We start from the raw sequence: 23,343 nt of genomic DNA on the forward strand, positions 1-23,343 counted from the left end.
CTATCACCCAAGGCACCACCTTAGGCCTAAGCCAACAAGCGACCTTTTAAAGACATTAATTCAGGTGGCCGGGTTACAATGCGTAATAGTAGGATGGTGGCAAGCCCTTCATGCCCCGCGAGCCAACAGCTCCTTACACTAACTATTACCGTTAACCTCTACAAGTTTTTATGTAGTTGGGTAGGGTCCAGTAGGAAATAGCCTCATGCAGTGTGTGCCAATTGGTTAACCACTGTCAGATGCGCTGTACACCGATTACGCGTAATCTCATCAGTACAGTCAAAGGTACGAGCTTATACCATTCGGTGTGTGTACTTAAAAGATTTCGAAAATTAATTGTTCCTCTTATTAGAATTACCTCAAATCGAGATGGGCGAGTAGACTAGGGCCTATATAAATACTGGGCCCTTGGATAACCGGGGGCCCGGCTCCTGTCATTTTCCACATTGTTTAACACTGCTTTACGAGGCCCTGATAGAATATAAGACACAGGGCCGTGTCAGGAGAGGTGATAATTCTGGTGCCCGCCATAAAAAACCCCAAAATATTATTGTAATTTGTTCTCGAAATCACAGAAAATGGAGACGATATTGAAACGGACTGAATGAGAAAAAGCAACTGTGATCAACAGCTTTTAATCTAGGAGCAACAAACACAAGGAGAAAGCGGCTAGCCTTTAAACACGCTAACACACTGTTGTGTACAAATTTCATTGGACGAGCCTTTACGTCGAACGTTTTACGGGCGGGGGGAAGACAATTTTTGAAATTTCCCCTTCCGACGGCAGCAGGCGCTAAAGCGTCTAACCAATGAAAATTGTACACAAGAAAATGCACGACTTTAAAAACTGCAAATATTCCCAATTAGAAAAAAAATAAGTCCATAATTTACACATCCCATTACCATATTTAAATAAATTGATATGAGGTAAACATCTCCAAATATGATCATTTAAGAACCAGTATAATATGAGCTAGAAAAAGTTAATTTCCAAAATGACGTGGGAGGCCAGTTCCTTGAGATATTTCGAGGCGAAAAAAATCATACTTTACATTAAACGCGCATTTAATAAAATAACCAGGGTTTCTAAAAGTTTCTTTAATTGAAGATTAGAGCCTCGCGGGTATAAATCACATCCTAAATTCAACCTTTTTTGAGGTCCTAGCTACCACTCGCTTCTTCAAATAAACAGTAAAAAGGTCCACACGTCAAATCAATCAAAGCCATATTTATTCAAACAAGATATTTTTTCAAAAGGGAAATTTTGGTCGAGAATAAATTGAACGGGGAAATGAGAGATAGTTCACTAGAGGGGGCCACGTGCGAGGGCGGACAAGACGTCCAAAAAAAAACTAATATTAAGTAAATAAATTTACGAGACGCGCGAGGGCAAATTAACATTTTACAAGTTTTTAACTTTCTAAAGCGACTAAGTCGTAATATATTTTTCAGACTTTTGCAGCGTTAAATACGAAGATTTATTAACGCTTAGAGACGGTGGCACACATTTCGAAACGACTAATAAACTAAGATTTGTCATAGGTGTAATGGGGTTTTACTTCATAATAGTTTCAATGGAAATATTAATAAACTGATGTCATACAATTTTTCAAAAGTTCCGGAAAAACTTTGTCATAAGCCAATACTCCTTCAAAAGAAATTATAGGGTTGAAAATAAAAAAATTATAGGATATATATAGTTTGAAAAATGTCAAAATTATAGAATATTTATAGGAATGCAAAATGTCCAAATTATAGAATATTTATAGGATTGAAAAATGTCCAAATTATAGGATATTTATAGGTTGAAAAATGTCGAAATTATAGGATATTTAAAGGATTGAAAAATGTCAAAATTATAGGATATTTAAAGGATTGAAAAATGGCAAAATAATAGGATATTTAAAGGATTGAAAAATGTCAAAATTATAGGATATTTAAAGAATTGAAAAATGTCAAAATTAAAGGATATTTATAGAATTTAAAAATGTCAAAATTATAGGATAAATAAGACTAAAATGTATATGCATACATATCTCTAAAACCAAGATTATTAATTTTTAATCAAGATATCTAGACAAATCAAAATTAATAATTTTTAATCAAGATATCTAGACAAATCAAGATTAATAACTTTTAATAAAGATTAAGTTCAAATAATTAATTTTAATATTAATCAAACTTAATATATCGATATTTAGATATTATAATTAATAGATTTCTTAGTTAAATTAATATAAATAATATTATTAATCTTGATTTTTCGAGATTTTTATAATTTTATTTAGTCCGCGATTTTTCCGGATGGGAGCGTAAAAGCAAAGAATATAAAGCTTTATATTCTTTGGTAAAAGGAATTAGAGAGAGATCAAAAGAATCTTTTCGAGAAAGCCGGGCTCCTAATTAGGTAAATTTGTATGTGTAGAAAAAGCCATCAAATCGGAAACGCGAATTTAGATAGCAGCGGGACTCGACCAGAAATTAAAAAGGTCCGTTTGGCAGGAGGAGAGCCGGGACATCCCATCTGGCGTGTCAAGGATTTAAGCCCGGCGGGAGGCTGCTTACAGACACTTCGGCGGATGCAAATTTATACCGCGCTCGCCATCTTTGATTAGTAATGGTGGAATTAACCAACGACGGATCAGATCCGGGTTACGACACTCTTTACCCCACTCTGGCTCCGCTACTTTACTTTCAATCGAGGAGCTGTAATCGATGTACACTCTATAGATGAAACGCCGCAATAACAAAGTGGACTTCATAATAATATCGTCACAATTTAGTTATCGCTGTAATCGATCTGTAATCTCAATAATCGTTCCTTATAATCGGTGCAAAATCTGGATGAATTTATTACGGTATAATAGCTCTTTAATATCTCAGCAGTCGTCGTAATAAAATAAAATCGTAACCACTCGGTAACAATTTTGTAATCGCTGTAATCGATCCGTTATCTCAATAATGATAAAATACGCGAAAAAGCAGATTAGTCCATAATTAAAAGGGATAATATAGCTAAATCCTAAACAAATTTGAAGAAATTAAAAAACTTACTAATAACTCGTACCAATAGGTCTTCGAGCAAACAAAAAACGCGAAACTCGGATCAAATAGATGTTCGAGTAATAAACTAAATTAAAAATAAATAAAATAGCCAGAAATTCCAACGGTAGACCGGTTTCGTTCTATTTGGAACTCATCAGTACCGTTTAGGATTTAGCTATATTATCCCTTTTAATTATGGACTAATCTACTTTTTCGCGTATTTTATCATCCTTCTCACAGTCCATAGGTGGTTTCTTCTAACTTAACTTACCGTAATCTCAATAATCGTTCCTTATAATCGGTGCAAAATCTAAATGAATTTATTACGGTGTAGTACCTCACTAGTCGTTGTAATAAAATCGTAAACATTCCGGAACAATTTTATAATCGCTGTAATCGAAATAATCGTGCCTGTTAACCGGTGTACACTTTGAATGCATTTATTACGAAAATCCCTTTGTAATATCTCAGTAATCATCGTAATTAAATTCTAATCACTCCCTAACCATTTTGTAATCATTATAATCGATCAGTAACCTCAATAATCATTCCTGATAATCGGCGTAACAATTTTTTAATCGCTGTAATCGATCCGTAATCTCATTAATCGTGTACTGATTACGTAATTGGTGTAAAGTAAACGCGACGTGGTTAGCTCATCGGCGTAAGTAATAAATTTTGGAGCCGTGACAACCGAGGGGCTGATCACTCCGCGTAATCGGTGTACAGAGCCGTACCTTTGACTGTACTAATGGGACTACGCTTAATCTTTTAGTCCCTGCCTTTGGCAGTGCTAATCTAAGCGTAATCCGGTGTACAGACTTTCTAAGAGTGGTTAGCCCCTAGGAGACAACTACCGCTAAAATCATCCGAGAACTTAGAAATTTTAACCATAGATCTGAATTAAGATCTAGATTAATATGATTAGAGTAAATGCAGGCTGAATAGCGATACACCTCACTAACTCAAGTGGATTAAATTGTTGTCTAAAACTATATTGTAAGTGTGTATTGTCATGGCAGACAACGTAACGAAATTTCAATAATTCTGATAGAAAATGGTCATTTCCGATAACATTCAATTGCACCTTGGGGCCAGATGTCACAGCCTCACCTTTGACGTCTCCAATTAACTACACTCGTCCCAGTGACATTCGCTTTTGACTAGACTGGTCCCAGTAACCTTTACATTTTCAATAAACTGATCCCAGTTACAATCACTTTTTATATTAAACGTACACTACATAAAATTAATTTTAGAAATCTTGAAATCAACTTGAAAATCCTAAAATCTAACTGAAATCAATCCTAAAATCTAAATATCATTTCAGATTTCCCAGATCACTTTGAGATATAAAATCCCATACCCAAAATTTCCAAATGTCCGACTCCTGGCCACAAACTGATCCGAGCAATTAAGAAATAAATCTGGTCCCATTTCCAAGTCTGGTCCCATTTCTAAGTCGGGTTCCATTCCTAGGTCTGGTCCCGTGTCAGTTTCCAAAACTGGTTCCATTTCCTAGTCTGGTCCCGTGTCAGTTTCCAAAACTGGTCCCATTTCCCAGTCTGGTCCCGTGTCACTTTCCAAAACTGGTCCCATTTCCCAGTCTGGTCCCGTGTCAGTTTCCAAAACTGGTCCCATTTCCTAGTCTGGTCCCGTGTCAGTTTCCAAAACTGGTCCCATTTCCTAGTCTTTTCCGGTGTCAGTTTCCAAAACTGGTCCCATTTCCTAGTCTTTTCCGGTGTCAGTTTCCAAAACTGGTCCCATTTCCTAGTCTTTTCCGGTGTCAGTTCCCAAAAATATCACTTCACCTTTCCCCCTCGTTGGTTTCAATAAAAATTCGACAAATTTTCCAAAACGAGAGCTTCTGCGAAACTTCGCTTATCAAGTTATAAATTTTCCAAAAAATGAAATATCCCATTTTTCCTCAATTTTACTTTGAAAGGCCGAGAACAATATTCCCGCCTGCTGGGACTAACAATCGGGTGTAAGCTACGTTAAACTACAAGATGATTTACATTCACAAAGCGAAACTCGCGGCCAATTCACACGCAGCTTACTGCATGGCTAGCCTACCTTGGATAAACGCGCCAGTTTTTGCGTTCTGTCCAAGGATGAGCTTGTCGCTCGCCCAAGAAAAAGGGAGACTATTACGCGATTACAAAACTAACCTTTTGGAAAATTGGGAGTAAAATTACCAAATTGCATTTTATCCGTAAGCTAAAAGTATGTTTTTCCGTCGCGTCGCTTTTAGGATGACAAAACTAAGCGAGGATGTTCGCTTTATTGAGTTCGCTAATTTCATATGAAGCGGATTCAACCTCCTAAAGACCATCATTTTAGATAGCTTTTAAGGTTTTGTTACCGGAATTATTGGGGTCGTATACCAGTTTCTCGATTAGGGCAATTTCCCCAAAAACTAAAGCCAATTTGTAATTTTCAAAGCGTAGACTTTATTTAACCTGTTTAAAGGCATTAAAAGTCACTCGATGACTCGGGCCTAGGGTGGTTCCAAGAGTATTAGCCTAGCTGATTATTATTATCAATTAGTCAATTATATAGTTAGTTATATAGTATATTTTCTTTACACCCAAGTAAATAAAACATTTGGTATAAAGTCGATTACTAGTTTATAACTAAGGTAAGCTACGTGAAACTACTATTTTTCGAAATATAGCCCATATATAAATGAAACAATAACATAAACAATGATATAGCATTAAGCCACTGTATACAACCATTTGTTTAAAAAATAAATGATAAAAGGGTATATTTCCGCGCTTAGATTTCGTCTAAGACAAACTTAACACAAGTTGATGTTTAACATTTTCTATAGAAACCTCCAACGTTAAAAAAGCGACATTTGTAGAAGACGTTTAAAACGTATGATAATTTTTCATTTATTCTACGTCAACTCATTTATTTTACGTCAACTCATTTATTTTACGTCAACTCATTTATTTTACGTCAACTCATTTATTTTACGTCAACTCATTTATTTTACGTCAACTCATTTATTTTACGTCAACTCATTTATTTTACGTCAACTCATTTATTTTACGTCAACTCATTTATTTTACGTCAACTCATTTATTTTACGTCAACTCATTTATTTTACGTCAACTCATTTATTCTACGTCAATATTTTACGTCAACTCATTTATTTTAACTCATTTTTTTACGTCAACTCATTTCATTTAGGTCAACTCATTTATTTTACGTCAACTCATTTATTTTACGTCAACTCATTTATTTTACGTCAGCTCATTTATTTTACGTCAACTCATTTATTTTACGTCAACTAATTTATTTTACGTCAACTCATTTATTTTAGGTCAACTTTAGATCAACTCATTTTTTTTACGTCAACTCATTTAATTTAGGTCAACTCATTTATTTTAGGTCAACTCATTTATTTTACGTCAACTCATTTATTTTAGTCACGTCCTTTATTCTACGTCAACTATTTTATTATCTGTTCAATCCTTAATTCTACGTACAATCCTTTATTATCTGTCAAATATTTTATTCTTCGTCAACTCCTTTATTCTACGTTAAATCCTTAATTCTTCATCCAATCCTTTATTCTACGTCAGCTATTTTATTCTACGTCAGCTATTTTATTCTACGTCAACTATTTTATTCTCTGTCTACTATTTTATTCTACGTCAACTATTTTATTCTACGTCAACCATTTTATTCTACGTCAACTCCTTTATTCTACGTTAAATCCTTAATCCTAGGTCTCAATCCTTTATTCCATGTCATCTATTTTATTCTACGTTAAATCCTTAATCCTAGGTCTCAATCCTTTATTCCATGTCATCTATTTTATTCTACGTCCACTTCTTTTCAAGCTAAAATTTCAGATCGGCAAAATTCTCTAAATATATCATTTGTTTTGGAATCAAAAATAGATTTAAGCAACCATTGAAATGATACTTTTAGTGATATTCCACCTTTTAAGTTAAATTTTGGCTCGACCTTTTAGCTTCACTTTCCCCTTCACTCCCGGAGATAAAAAATACCTAAAATCCAGAAATCTTTAATTAATAAAACTCTAATTAGACCCATTGAAATAATTTCAACGCCGTCGAATACTGTAAAAGAGAAAAGTTCACGGATGAAAGAAATCTGGAGGGAGCACGGAATAATACGAAAATTTAGATTAATCCAAAATAATACAAAAAAATCTGACTAACCGATCGTGCGTAGAGCAATGCTCTGTTTCGTTTAAAACAGGACCCAAAATAAAGTCGAGAAACTAGACGAATCTATTTTTTCATCGACGTAAAGAGCGCGCTTTAACTCATAAACAATTAGGTTTTGTCATAAGTAACATAGTTAACATAAGTATGACACTTAAAGTTCACACCACTTACATCCAAACGGACTCGTAACTCGACACTAAAAATATTCGTCACTTTACGACAACGGATAAAAGTAGCGCCATCTTTGGTCCGTTACTGAAAGCTTTTAAGGTGCGATCTAAATATAATTATTGATAATAATTAGTTAAATATTTTATTTAATTAACTTTGAATAAGTCGTAAAATTAATATTAATTTTCGAAACACCTTCAAAGATTATAGAAACTGATAATAGATGTCGCATCACTCGATTTTAAAAAAATATCCGAAACAGGAAACTCGTCACTTCTTACACTTTTATGTCTCAAATACAAAAATTACGACTCAATAATTCGTTATTATATCACCAAAGTAAGCGTTATTTTTCTTTGGAAAGCTTTTAAATTTTCATTAAGCCTTAGGTGCTCCGTAAAAAGCTATACCGCTACCTGGCAGTTCCAAATACCTGTAACCACTCAATCCTTAACTACGTTATAAATCAGATTATCATTGGACAAATAGACTATATTATAGCTAGTATAATAATATATTTAAAAAACAACGGTAGTTATTATACGCAATATTTAAAAAATATCAAATTAATTATTATTAACAATTTTTAAATATTGTGAATATTTAATATTTTTCAGTTAAAGATGCAAAAATAATTTATTTATTAAAAAAATAGCGTTAGGAAAACGAGTCGTACTTCCTCGATTGTATGTTACTTATGGTTTTAAACCATTCTTGCTCTCTCGGCGAAAATTGGGTTCTAAAAGTAGATAATAAAAGATTTTGGGAAATTATTCAAAAGAAATTGAACAATTTTACGGATGGATAGAACGGTTATCTTTTTTCCGATCCCAAAAAAATAAACGCTTTATACTCGAGTACGGAGAACTTGGTTAAGCAGAGCGCCGCGATGATTTTATATTAAAAAAATTAGAACAATTAGCCCCTAATTAACCACTTGGCTTACTTTGCAAATTTATCATTGGATTGTTTTTCTGAGTCTCGAGCAAAAAACCAACGCCTTCCATGTTAAAAAACTGCTGACATAATTTGGCGTAAAAAAGAGTTGGGTTTAGGATGTAATTCGTTTACGACGATGCCAGGCTTGATTTAGAGGCTTATGTTAAACCTCTCGTTCGTCTGTCTTCACTACTTTTGGTCGTTTATCTTTGAGCCGCTGTCGTGATGTCATCGTGAGAAACCCCGTGTTGTTCGGAGCAGTATAAACTGGTTCATACTTGCTTCCAATGGCCAACTTATCTGGTTATTCTAGGCTGGGCTAGGCTAGACTAATACCCCAGGCACTACCTTAGGCCTAAGTCATCAAGCTACTTTTAAAGCCATTAATTCAGGTTATTTATAGGCTAGGCTAGATAAATACCCAAGGCACCACCTTAGGCCTAAGTCATCAAGCTACTTTTAAAGCCATTAATTCAGATTATTCTAGGCTAGGCTAGGCTAATACCCCAGGCACTACCTTAGGCCTAAGTCAGCGAACAAACAGGTGGCTGGTTACAATCTTACTTCTCAGATATCAAAAGATAATCAATTAGTTAGATCAGATTTATATTACAATTAAGTTCTTCCCGGGTGAAACGCGTATCGTTCACTATTGGAGATAGCGTAGCTGCTGGTCTAGAAAATGGTAAGCTTACAACTATCATTAAATTTAGATTTAAATGGTTTTACCAGGGTTTAATAGGTACTAGCAAAGACGATAATAAACTAGGTTCGGTTGCGAGTCCAAGTCATAGCTTGTTGAGATTGTCAGTATCGAAAAAAGGTTTGATCAGTAAATTAGCATTAAAACAATAGGAAGTATCATACTTATTGATATTATGTTACTTATGTACAGCGCTTGACTACAAATGTACACTTAAAACTAGCCAGTGTGCGTTTAAATTCAGAATGAACAAAAATATCAACCATTTTAATTCGTACATTTAAATTAAACAATATCAAAATATTGCCATAAACAAAATAACAAGTTATTGAAAAGCATTGCTATTTAAAAATGTTTTTAATATTGCATTATTAGTTATTTGTCCCTTAAAAACGAATTGTAAATTTGTGCCTTTTCATTTCACAGATAGAGACGCGAACAGCGACACTGAGGCCATCTCTCGGCGAGACGCGGAATCACCGAACTATAAAACCAAAAAGCCTAGAAAAGCACGCACTGCTTTTACGGACCACCAATTAAAGGTAGCTTATATATCACACTACCCGTCACAATGTCTGTCCGTTAAATATCGATCAAGTAATTATATAAATGAGCCGTTCTTTGCTTTTCAGACGCTGGAAAAGAGTTTCGAGAGGCAAAAGTACTTGAGCGTTCAAGACCGAATGGAATTGGCTGCCAAACTCAACCTCACAGACACGCAAGTCAAAACGTGGTACCAAAATAGGAGGTACGTACCCAACCTTGATCCAAATTTCGAACCCTTGTAACAAAGTCGGGCGTAATGTAGACCTATATGAGATATGAAATTTCCCAAAAAGGAGACGTTGCACTACCCATTCGATTTGCCATGGCAACAGAAAATTATTTGGCCACTTAAAACAAAAAATATCCATTTAAAAAAGCATGGGATTTTCTCGGTTTTTTAAAAATTTTAAAATCACGAAATTGATAATTTGGACCACATTTAGGTAAATTTCATCAAGTTTGGGTAAATTGTAACAATTTTTGAGTAAAATAAGGAAAAAATCAATTTACCCAAATTTGATGAAATTTACCTAATTTTTTTTTTAATTTTCGTGAAACCGAGAAATCTTCCTTAGACATTCCAAGTGTATACCTATATAGTTTCCTGATATTACTTACAAAGTTTACAGCAATTGATGTAAAATCTAAACATAACACTGGGTAGGGATATTTTCCCAACAGCGTACACAATAGCAATAGAAAATCAGTATGAACATGTTGGCCCACCACCAGGGTATTTGCTTTTCAGGCAATTTATTTTAAAGGGGGATAGGCAGAAGCAAACTATAGGCCTTTAATAGATATCATGACAAGCATATATAGCCAAAGGTACGAAATCAAGCGAAAGTATATATCCACTTTTGGCCTACCTATTAATAAAGTAGGTTATAAAAGTGTCTTCTTAATCTGTCTCCTTCCACTGAAAGTCAGGTAACTATTGTCTCTTCTCTAGGACCAAGTGGAAGAGGCAGGCTGTAATGGGTTACGAGTTCTTCCCACCAGACGGAAGTGCAGCCATGTCCCGTCTGCCCAGACCGGTCGGTTGGAGCTCAACGGCGCTTCCAGGGCCTTCGTACTGGCCTTACGATTACGGCAGCTATCTCTACAATATGTCCAACTTGACTTCCGGTGCGGGGCCGGCGGGCAGTACGTCCAGGCTCGGTAGCGAGGACTTGCCGCCATCGAGAGCCTTGACCCACCACGCGTTGTCTCTAGCCGGTCTACAAGAACTTTACGCGCGACAATTACCGGGTACTTACGCTAGCAGGCCATTGCTGCCAAGAGCCTTGTATCCTGGCGAAACCAAACAGCCAAACGAAGCTCTCGGGTATTTTAAAAGTTAAAAGATAATTGGTTCCGACGCGTTTTAAAAAATTAAGTGTTAAGTTTGGGGGCTGAATTCATTGTCATATATGATAGTCCGGAGATGGTAAACCTCATTTTGTTGAATGATACAACACGGAACTTTCTTTTATTTAGCCAAAAATCACCTCAATCTTCGACTAAAAGAAAACGGTTGATGCAGGACGCGAAAAACAATCATATTCTGTTGGCATTTTGCGTCACCTAGAAATTGTCAACGTTAACTATTGATAATTCGATTGTGAAAGATGATTTTAGGCTTTCATTATCTTAAAGATTCATTGAATACTTTTTCTAATGACAATTTAGTTTCGCCTTTGCAAGATAGGTGGCGCCACGATAAAGGGTGTATTTTTTAATATAATTCAAGCTTCGCAAGAATTGCAATAAATTTCCTTTCGAACGCAACAATTTACAACATAGCGCATTTGCACGACGAAATACCAGTTGAACACCCCAACCGTGATGATCTTCTGATACAAACAAAGAAACAGCTATTTCTAATAATAATTCAAACCTTTTTTAATCGAATGAATTATAAAATCATCTCATCTATAAACATCGCAATTAGACTAGGCGTAAAAAAGACTAGGTACATAAATACGAAGTGGACAGCTTAAATTAAGACGCATTATGTAAAGCTTCGAAACTATCGCCTGAAGCATGAACTCTATATCACACAAAAAAACCTTTCATTTCAAAAGCCAAACAACAGATTTTGAAGTTTTATGTATCTACTCAATATTTAACGCTTCTACAAAAACACTGCTGAGAATAAATAATCCCCCAAAGCCAAAAAGAATTTTATTTCGATCCACGGGCCAATTACGTTGTTAGAGGCGTCTGATACGCCAAAGTTTCTAAAGCCTTGTTCACACGAGCCAACATTTTTTCCCAACTTTGTAGCCAGATAAATGTTTGGGCAGTACAATAATTTCAAAGTCGTATTATATAGTACGCTATTTTCGATACGATAATTTTCGAATTTGACACAAAACCAATTAAAATTGTAATATTTAATATAATTTTATTTGTTTTAATCAAGCGTTTTTTTAAAAAGGCTCCACTTTGTTTAAGCATTTTGGATTTATCATAAATATAACCTTTCACTAACGTCACTTTTCAAACTAAATTAAAATAAATTTATTCTGAAATCGATAATTTTCTGTCCTTGATACGATAATTTGGATTTAGGGACCTGGCAACACCGACTTTTCAACTAACAAGCTTCAAGAAAAATTGTAGATTTCGTGCCTTAACTGATATTACTTGTAAATCTTTAAAAAAAATGCCTTACCTACAACAAAATGTCAATTTACATTAATAAAGGTATTTAATATTAATATTATCATTAAGTTTGGCGTAATCTAAAAAATGTGTACTAAAATTATTAGATTTTATAACATTTGGAGTTAAGCCTCGGTCACGAAAAGCGACCTTTGTGATCGTTATCCAATAATCCGAAATCTGCATTTGCAGAGGCGGCTTTTATTTTATGCACAGGCAGTCTTGGCAAATGCCTAGTAGAAATTAACACTTATAGATGGCTTGGGGCCTGTTGCAAAAGCCCTAGCCAAAGTGCTAGCCCATAGAATTTAACATGTGTGATTCTAGCAAAGCAGACTTTTGCAACGGGCCCTTAGTTTCCAGTATGATCTATCAAAATTTGATCAAAATTGAACAGATTAAATGGGGATAAAATACAAATTAAATTAATTCTGGAAAAAAAATCTTGCATAAAACTTCCATCAAATCTTATTGGATTACAATATTTTGGATAAAATTTTTAACAAATCGCACTGGATCAAAATATTTTGATTCCCAATTTGCTAAATCTTTCTCGATTAAAACTATTTTGGATCAAAGTTTGATCCACAAATATTTAATCCTTTCCAGAATTTATTGGATCCAATATTAATCCAATGTCCAAAATTTTATTAAGTCATTGTAGTAAAGGACTATATTATGAACTGTTACAATATGGCCTCGCGGTTTTAGAACTTTCCATATTGCCAACGGGTAGGCTAGGGCCTCGAAACTCATAAAGCCGCTACTTAGCGTATGCGTGGCTAACTCGTTGTGTAGATGGTTTCTCCAATCACAAAACCAAAGACTATGTAAGTTATCGCTTACATAAGAATGTATATAGTCTTTGCACACAACGGAGTAACTTCAAAATGTTGGATCGTGTGATGTGAATAAGGCTTAAGTTTTCTTTCGATCTGGAAACGAGTTACTTCAATAAAAACTATTCGCGGGTAAATGACGGCTTGTGTGCGAGCTTTCCTTGTACGCTGAATAACGAGGCTTAGAAAAACTATCCTCTTTAATGTTGTTGAAATAGCCATTGTGTTGTCTTTTTGCGTATTATATACCAACATTACTTTAATGTATACTTTTCAAAATTAAATTAATTACGTTGATTTATTAGCGCCTTTATGCGATTTAACCCACTTTCTTTCGATAAAGCTGTAATTCAATCAAAAGTTGAGGTTTAAATGAGATTGATTAGTTTGAATTTCGATAATATCTTTTTGATTTTTCCGAAAATTATTGTTTTGGACGTTTCCATCTCCGGAATTCATACAAATTCATTAAGTTATGATATTTAATCATGGACCAAGAATCTAAGGGGACTCACGGTGTAGGCTTTAAAAAGCACGCGTTAATTTCCGGAATTTCGGCGTAGTTTCGTAGAGAAACTGGAGCGTTCACGTTCAATTTTGACAAAATGGCGCCGTTGTTGTCGGTTAAACGACGAGGCTTAGTAAGTTTTTAACCTTTTAATTTGGAAATTGCTTCTTTAAACGTTTAAGTAATGGTAATTAACCATTGTGTTAAGTAAAAATAACCAGTAAGCCGCATATGACTGAGGTTTTTTAATTAAATTCACTGGAATCCATTTCATTTCTAAACTTCAAAATCTAATGAACTAAGCCTAACCTAACTTTCTCGCGCGTGCTGCCGCCTAAGGCTAAGCGCTCACTGCTCTTCGTAACGTCTACGTACTACCATCCACAAGCCTTTGCTTCGTAACGGAGACAAGGCCTTGTGGAAGGCAGGACGGATACGAAACGGAGAGCCAGTGGGCGCATAGCCTAATCCACGAATCGTAAGCATTCCGATGTAGGACATCACGCCTACCGTGTCAAAATATCGGGAACAGTGAGTCCCCTTAGATTTTTGGTCCATGCTTTAATTAAACAATATATTCCTTAAATTATAAATTTGTGTACTTTTTTAAATAAGAAATAAATGGATATTTTTGTATGATTTTTTTCTAATTTATTTGAAATCTAAACTAAATTTATCCATGTATATTTTAATATAGAATATCATAGGTATACTTGTAATGTAGAGATTGCTCAATCCAGGAACGAAGTTAGATCTCTAAGAACCTTGAACGGTAAAATTGCTTCTTGCTCCCATGCGCACAAACATTTCAAAATTACTACACATACTCATAAATACGTTCTTGTCTAGTCCTTCATCAAGTCTTCCACGGTTTGTTAGCCATGGAATATTAACAATCCGGGAGTAAAAACGTTATGTGGTATTTAAAAAGTGTTAATTTCCTTCCAAAGCATGTATTTATTTATGAGGATCTGTTTAAAGGGTACGAACTTACTCTTCGAGCATGACGGCATTGGGAGCAACACATGTAATATTCTACAAAACGTTTAACCACTTCTTAAGTAGAGTCATTTTAACTAATGTTTACCACAACTTCCACTAGATGGAGTAACAACTGCCTCACCTTCGCGCTTTATTGACTAATTAGGATGAAACAAATTCTGTTCAACCAGAGGCTAATAAGAAACACCTAATTTTATAATTACTTCATATCTCTGTAGCCAAAGTAAGTAATTTAAAAAATAAGAGTTGTGACATGTTAAGAAGCGCTAAAAATGTTGAATAGATTAGTTTAAATAAAACAGAACTTATTTAGTGTGACAAAAAGATATAATTTTGACAAAAAAACCGCTATTTTTATATATTCTCTAATAAATTAAATTTGAATTAGGCTGTTCAATAAAATATCTTCAAAGAAGTCGCCCAGAAGAAATATGCAAGTTACTGTTTCATTGGTGCTTGTTTGAGTAATGAAAACGTTTCACCTGTAAACAGAACGTCGTGTTTTGCTAAGCCTTAAGGGGGAAGACTACAGTATCCGTTGTCTATTTTCGCGCTATTTCAAGCTGAACTGTTTTATTTTCGTGTTTTAACTTATAAATTTAATATTTATGTGTAGAACAGCCTCTTGTTTAGTGCTTAAAATAATTTTGACAATTTTAAATTTCAAAGTAATTTAATTATTACGTTTTAATTCAGACCCCCGGAGCTAGACAAGTTGGGCAAGTGCCCAAACTACTCTTTAGTTATAGCCTTATATCTCGTTAACTATTAATATTAGAATTATCAAAATTATTTTAGGCACTAGAGGAAGGTTCAGCCTATTAATTAAAATATAATTCGATTGTGTAATTGGTAAAACTAAAACGTTCAGCTTGAACGAAAAAGAGGTTTTTACTATAGTCTTCCCCCCTAATATGTCTAAAAAAGCTACCTGGTTAAAAGGGAACACTTGTTGCAACCGTACAGGTGAAAAGTTTCCATTATTTCAACAAGCACAATTCGTAGCTTGCTCGTGGGTGTGGCTTAAGTTAATTTCCATGGTAACGCGTATAGATCGGCTTTGACATTAAGATGCCCATGGCGGTCACATGATTATTTCGCGTCAAAATAATTCAAGGCCGGGCTTAGTTATGACGTATGCCTACGACGCTACGAGCAAGCACCCAATATTAACAGTAACTTGCAGGTCCTGGCTCGGATACATTACTTCTTGGTGATTTCCTTGAAGAGGTTTTATTGAAGAGCCTATTAACAATATCAAGATTGTATTTAGTTATACTTAGGGATAATTACAATTCTAAAACAAATTTTATTGGTGATTCTCCTAACCTACATCATGCTCTAACAATATTCTCCTCCCCCTAAACCACAATCAAAACGCGCCAGTGTCTCATTGGTTCCTTAAAACTGACGCTGGTGACGTTTTTTTACCGCTTCTCAAAATTAGACGAAAGTGCCACGGATCGTTTCAACATTGACCCCTCGATTGACCCTAAAAATACATAAATATATTCTTTACAATATGAATCGAAAACCAATATTTAAAGTAATACTCAGCCGTCATTTTCCCCTAACTGGAATTATCAGGAAAAACCCAATAAGCAAGATCTCAAAAATTGAAATCCCCGTGCTGGGGAAATAATTAGAAAATAAAACTAATTTTGTGCATTTTTCACCCAATTTTGCGAATGTAAGGTTTTTCGTAGTACTAGGAAATATATAATAACACTAAAGTCGGTAGCTTCACTATAATTCATATAAATCCAAGTCTAATCTCTCGGTCACGTTTGAAACGGGGGACAATAGATGGCGGCAGCGCTACAAAAAGCGCCGCCGACTGGCACTCCCCTGGTGGCCAATAGCCGCGGGCCAATTTCGCGCCGAGAAACACAAAAGAGCGAACTGCCGAGAAAAGAAATTCCCGAGTTTTCAAGCTCGTTTTAGGGCGATAAATCAGCTTTTAGTCAGAATCGCGCTGCGCACGGCAAATTGTCTCGAATTTGACTGTTGAATGATTTTTGTCTGTTCTTTATTACGTAGTAACCCTCCCCCCCTCGTAACACCGCTCACGACGCTTTAGAGAAACTTAGAAATAAAAACTTATTTGGCCGTCATTAAAGAATAGTCCTACAATAAATTCACGCTTTGTGGTTTAATTTGCAATAAAATTGGACTTCTCATGACCAATTCGAAGACGAGGGCCTAAGCCGCCTAATTGCTGGTAAATTTGCGATTTTAAAATGATCGAATCATGATTAAAATATCTCACTCGTGATTTAAAAAAATTAAATCATAATTTAAAATGATTAAATGATAATTAAAATTTACAAATGATTAAATCGCGATTAAAATAGCTAAATCACGGTTAAAGTGATTAAATCCGTAATTAAAGTTATTAAATCCGCGATTAAAATATTAACCCGTGATTAAAATGACAACATCGTGATTAAAGTGATTAAATCCGTGATTAAAGTGATTAAATCCGTAATTAAAGTGATTAAATCCGTAATTAAAGTGATTAAATCCGTGATAAAAGTGATTAACCCGTGATAAAAAATATTAAAACTTAATTTAAAATGATCAAACCGTGATTAACATGATCAAACCGTGATTAACATGATCAAACCGCGATTAACATGATAAAACTAAAATTATTTAACCGTGATTAAAATTATTAAACCGTGATAAAAATTATTAAACCGCTATAAAAATTAAACCGTGATCAAAATTATAAAACCGTGATCAAAATATGAAACCGTGATTAAATTTATGAAATTATTAAACTGTGATTAAAATTATTAAACCTTGATTGAGAATGATTAAATCGTTATTAAAATTATTAAACCTTGATTTAAAATGATTAAATTGTAATTTAAATAATTCAACCTTGATTTAAAACGATTAAACCGTGACTAAAATTATTAAACCTTGATTTAAAACGATCATAGAGGAACTGTTCCTCTATGAAACGATTAAACCTTGATTTAAAATGATTAAAAAGGTGTCGACCAGAGAACGAAATGTTTGAATACAACAAAAGCCATTTATAGACACCGTATCGCCATCTATATAAAATTTGACTAACTATTTTGCATTTTAATAGAAAATAAAAAGAATTGAATGGCGAGTCTAAGGGTCATTTTCCCGTGGCATTTTAAAATTGAGCAGTTGGGGAAAATACAACGACGGCAACTAATTCTTTTTTCTATCAAATCTGTTACCAGCGCTATAATGCTCCGGAGATATATCTCAAGCGCAAAAAAAAGACTTTCTTTAGATCGTAATCCATCAAATGAATAGAAAACTTGTTTTTCGCGAAGAAAAAAAAGATAATTGCTTGGCAAAATGTCTTTCTTTGATTCTTGGTCATTCGCGTAACAAGAAAGAACATTATAATAAAAAAGGCAGAAGGCCGTCGCCAACAAAAAAAAATTAATTCACTTGTTACCAAGCTCTTTCTGTAATTTATCTTTTTAAATTTTCTCCCGAGATAACTTTTCATTTCGCGCCTAAAATTTAACGATAACGTTTTAATATAATGGTAGTCTATAATTCAAAATTTTTGTTTTTTAAACTGAAAAGTATGAGGAACAAAAGTATCTTAATTTAATTAAAATGTGAGATTGTACCATGTCAATTAACTGAAACTAAAGAAAAAATCCCAAAATAACCGTCTGCACGAATTAATCAATGACGCCTATGTCTCTATGGCCGGTGTAAGAAAAACGTCAAGATTTTATGGAATAGGCGCTTCAATAAAACATCTTCAAGGAAATTGCCATAAAGTAATATTTCCGAGAGCCAGGACCTGCAAGTTACTGTTACTATTCTGCTTGTTGAAATAATTGTTTATAAATCAATTATAAATTATAAATCATTAGTGCGTGTTAAAATAATTGAAACTTTTCGCCTGTAGGGCATGTAACAAGTGTTTCCTTTTAATTAGGTAGCTTTTGTTAATATATTAAGGCTTCGCAAAACCACGACTTTCTGTTTATTTATTTATTTCACTAACTTTTACAGGTGAAAGTTTCCATTTTTCAACAAACACAATATCAACAATAAATTGCAGATCCTGGCTATCGGGAATATTACTTCTTGGCTATTTCCTTGAAGATGTTTTATTTAAGCGCCTATTCAAATTTGCTATTTTGACGTTTTTCGAAAGAACATTATTTTCAACCTTCACTTGTACTAAAATATTTAAATGGCGGAGATTTAGTTTTAACAAGTTGGCAAGCCAAAATATACCTCTCCTCGGAAGATATATCTCCGCAATTTAGAGTTATTTGTTAAAAATGTTTTCCCAGTTCTATCCCGCCCGGTATAAAATTTAATTATAATTAGAATAATTGAGACGAAACGACCAATTTTAATTTATTCAGAATATCATAAGTTAAGTAGTTACAACAGTGAGTTAGACGTACTATAACAATGCACAATTGAATTACACCCTTTTTACAGTACAAGTTTGTCAGTTGAATATAATACAAAGCAAATTTTAATGAAAGAAATAGCTATAGAGGGTATTATAACGACCGTTCGCTTTTTGGTTTATAATTTAACGGAATCGGACCGATTTTATTTAAACGATAGTTTATCGAAATTTTGTTAAAAGAATATTCCCTAAGGCCGCGCGATAAATTTACGAGAATAATTTCCCGTCGCCGTTAAATTGAAAATTTATTTGATTCGGGATTGCCAGAACTGTTGTGGGCGAGTGATTAGAAAATAAAATGGCAACCAGAATTATGCAAAATTATAAATGTTTATTTTTATTCAGAACAGTCTATGGAACGTTCTAGATTTAAATTTCATCAATAACCCAACAATATATATCCCTCCTACGTAATTGTACAGAACTGGTACTCAAGTGTCTAAGACTAGATTTGTCTTAGTTCATCGTGATGGAAAAATAAACCAAAACACACACTTAAGTAAATATCATAAATTATACTGAGGTACTTTGAATTTAGTTAAAATTACTAACTATAAACTCTGTTTTAATTAACAGCTGAGAGCTGTTCGCTACTAATTACTTCCAATCTACTTAATAAGCCTCACAGGTTGAGTTGATAATTTCTAGGGTATAATTAGGTTATTCCAATACAAAAAATAATAACAATCAATTTTATCTTACAGCTGACTTGAGTTAGTTCACAATTACTTTAACACTTTCAGTCTTAAACACGCACTGTTCATACACTTAAATCCATTCGCTCACGTTCCAAACGCGAAACAGAATTTAACTCTTTCCTTGACCGAAGACCGAACATACTAATTAAAACCCCAAAGTTACCTCATAACTTTTGACCGACACCAGGACCCCGTCCTGTAGTAGTTCGTCTGACCGCCAAGAACTAAGAAAGACTAATCTTCCATATTGACGGCAACTGCTTTATATACGTTTATTTGATGTTTTTTAGTCCCGTCAAGATTTGACTAAAGTTCGAAAAATTGAAGAGATTATATTTTTTTACCCGGTTTGATTGATAGTTCTCCACACGGTGGCGCTATATTATTACTTTGATATAGTTTCCGCGGGAGTTTTGAATAATTATCCTTTTTCTAAGCGTTATTAAAAGGTAAAAAACCCGCCTTATCATAATGGTTTCTTTACTTTTTATATTCTTAAAGGAAGTCAATGGCTCGGCGGTAAACTATCTGCATTGTAACGATGTGACCCGAGTTCAATTCCTGAACACGATCAAATAAAGTAAAATACTCAGATATTTAATTAAATATAATATTAATATTATTTATAAGTATAATATTAATATAATTTATAAGTATAATATTAATATAATTTATAAGTATAATATTAATATAATTTATAAGTATAATATTAATATAATTTATAAGTATAATATTAATATAATTTATAAGTATAATATTAATATAATTTATAAGTATAATATTAATATAATTTATAAGTATAATATTAATATAATTTATAAGTATAATATTAATATAATTTATAAGTATAATATTAATATAATTTATAAGCATAATATTAATATAATTTATAAGTATAATATTAATATAATTTATAAGTATAATATTAATATAATTTATAAGTATAATATTAATATAATTTATAAGTATAATATTAATATAATTTATAAGTATAATATTAATATAATTTATAAGTATAATATTAATATAATTTATAAGTATAATATTAATATAATTTATAAGTATAATATTAATATAATTTATAAGTATAATATTAATATAATTTATAAGTATAATATTAATATAATTTATAAGTATAATATTAATATAATTTATAAGTATAATATTAATATAATTTATAAGTATAATATTAATATAATTTATAAGTATAATATTAATATAATTTATAAGTATAATATTAATATAATTTATAAGTATAATATTAATATAATTTATAAGTATAATATTAATATAATTTATAAATATTTAATTAAATATAAGATTAATATAATTTATAAATATTTAATTAAATATAAGATTAATATAATTTATAAATATTTAATTAAATATAAGATTAATATAATTTATAAATATTTAATTAAATATAAGATTAATATTTAATTAAATATAAGATTAATATTTAATTAAATATAAGATTAATATTTAATTAAATATAAGATTAATATAATTATAAATATAAGATTAATATAATTATAAATATTTCATTAAATATAAGATTAATATAATTTTTAAATATTTCATTAAATATAAGATTAATATAATTTATAAATATTTCATTAAATATAAGATTAATTTAATTTATAAATATTTCATTAAATATAAGATTAATTTAATTTATAAATATTTCATTAAATATAAGATTAATATAATTTATAAATATTTAAAATGATGTAGAATAAATTATAGTACCTAACGTTATAACTTTGTAAATGACATTCGCCTAAGCTGTTTTTTAGAAAAACACCGTAACTTAATAAGCGTTGGTGGCTGAGTGGTTAGAGTAAATCTCTTGCACAAGGCAGACCCGGTTTCGATTCCCGGCCGGCGCTAATAAATCGCAAATTGATACTAAGACGAATACCGTGTACAATTGGTGGAAACCCTGCCATTGGACGTTGAGAGGTAGCATTACACTCAGCACTCGGTCCGTCCCAAAGTCATTAAGAAGAATTTGGAGATAAAACGCCCGTACAAACACGTCACGAACTCAACATACCCAACCATCAAAACACAAACACAACAAACTCAACACTCACAACCGTCATAACACGAACTCAACATTCACAACCTACGCATAAACATTACAAAAACGTAATACACCAAACCGTCACGACGGTGAGCGAAAAAACACCATCAAAACCAAACCGCAAATGCATCCGTTAACGCTCACCGTCACACGGTGGTTTTGCCAACCCTTTGAGAAACTGCGTACGCAGTGATTACACTTTGCACCGAAAATGCGAACGCGTTCGCAGTCCTGACAGACAGACACACCCACAGACCCACCCACAGACAGACACGGTCGTTGTATAACCCCTCCTAGGGGACTTTGTCCCCTCGGAGAGGTAAAAACTATTGAGTAATACTATATTTTTAATATTTATCTCAAGTTTGAGATACATGAATTTGGAATTAATGTAGTAGCGCCTATTAGTTACTGACGGCCAAAATTTATTGTCACAAACGGGCTTAGCATACGATACCACATTTTTGCTCTTTATATATATAAATGCAAACGTGGCGCCACCCCTAGGTTCATTAATGAACTATTAAAGGGATCCCTCACTCACAACAGGGGAAGGCATAGGGGTCACAAAAAAACTAGTTTTGAAGCACACTGCAAGTCTGGATTTTATGTTACCCCTATGCCTCCCCCTGTTGTGAGTGATGGTTCCCTTTAATTAATAAAGCTTGAGCGATCCTAAAACTATCGTCTGCTAAATAATGGTTCAGTAATAAATACATAGATGGCGGTATTGTAAATTTTTGTCTACAGTAACTATGGCAGGAATTTACAGTGAAATGAATCTCATAGGTGTCGCTTTATTTCTTGCCCTATAAACAGGTTTAGCGAGGTAGATGGCTGTCTGCTTTACGGCCAGCTACAACGTTACCCGGTTTTTCTTGAAAACTAGGGTAAACCATTTTTATAAAAGCGGTACAATATTTGTAAATTTCTTAAGCAAAATGACCTCTAACAAACTGGATCAAGTAGAAAATGTAGATATCGATGCATCGGGCCGATTTAAATATATTTTAATTAAAATTTACGACCAACCAAACGAAGATAATCAGAAAATCATCGTACGTGGATACGCAGCTTGCGGATACCATGGTATTTAAAATAACGTTTCCATAACAGAAGTTGAAAATAACCAAATTAATTCTCCAAAGCTGATATCTACGATTCGGTAACACCGAAAATCTATGAACTTGGTCTAGAATGTGAGTGCCTTGGAGGAGGTAGAATCAAGCACATGCCCGACGAGAAGAAACTAGAAGTGTTTGGATACTCACAAGTATTAACGCCATTTCCATAATGCTCTGGAATCTGTAAAAATTAAAAGTTAATCCTTATGTACAACAGGGATACGGGAAAGCAGATCATGCGAAAACCGTGGAATTGCTGAAAGAAAAATTTAAAGATTACAATAACATTGCTATTACAAATGAAGATTACTGAAAGAAACGGTGAAACATTTTAAAACTTAAGTTATTGAAATAAAAAAATTCATTAAAAATACATTTTATATT

General features: G+C 33.1%; 1 protein-coding gene across 1 annotated transcript; it reads left to right on the forward strand.

Moving 5' to 3' along the window:
- Nucleotides 1-22,640: 22,640 nt before the first annotated feature.
- Nucleotides 22,641-23,332, forward strand: LOC149943863 (14 kDa phosphohistidine phosphatase-like). The gene is made up of 3 exons (XM_090176019.1): nucleotides 22,641-22,924; nucleotides 22,984-23,108; nucleotides 23,177-23,332. The coding sequence occupies exons 1-3, from the start codon at nucleotides 22,669-22,671 to the stop codon at nucleotides 23,270-23,272; spliced, it is 477 nt and encodes a 158-aa protein (XP_090032145.1). The 5' UTR covers nucleotides 22,641-22,668; the 3' UTR covers nucleotides 23,273-23,332.
- The last annotated feature ends 11 nt before the right edge of the window (nucleotides 23,333-23,343 follow it).

This window comes from Leiobunum rupestre, chromosome 5, assembly GCF_980474605.1.
Source record: "Leiobunum rupestre chromosome 5, qqLeiRupe1.1.hap1, whole genome shotgun sequence".
NCBI lineage: Eukaryota > Metazoa > Arthropoda > Arachnida > Opiliones > Sclerosomatidae > Leiobunum > Leiobunum rupestre.

Coding starts and splice junctions, on each gene's coding strand:
- LOC149943863 (XM_090176019.1), top strand. CDS start 22,669: ATGGCTGTCTGCTTTACGGCCAGCTACAACGTTACCCGGTTTTTCTTG. Junction 22,925..22,983: donor CGCAGCTTGCGGATACCATG/GTATTTAAAATA, acceptor AATTCTCCAAAG/CTGATATCTACGATTCGGTA. Junction 23,109..23,176: donor AAGTGTTTGGATACTCACAA/GTATTAACGCCA, acceptor TATGTACAACAG/GGATACGGGAAAGCAGATCA.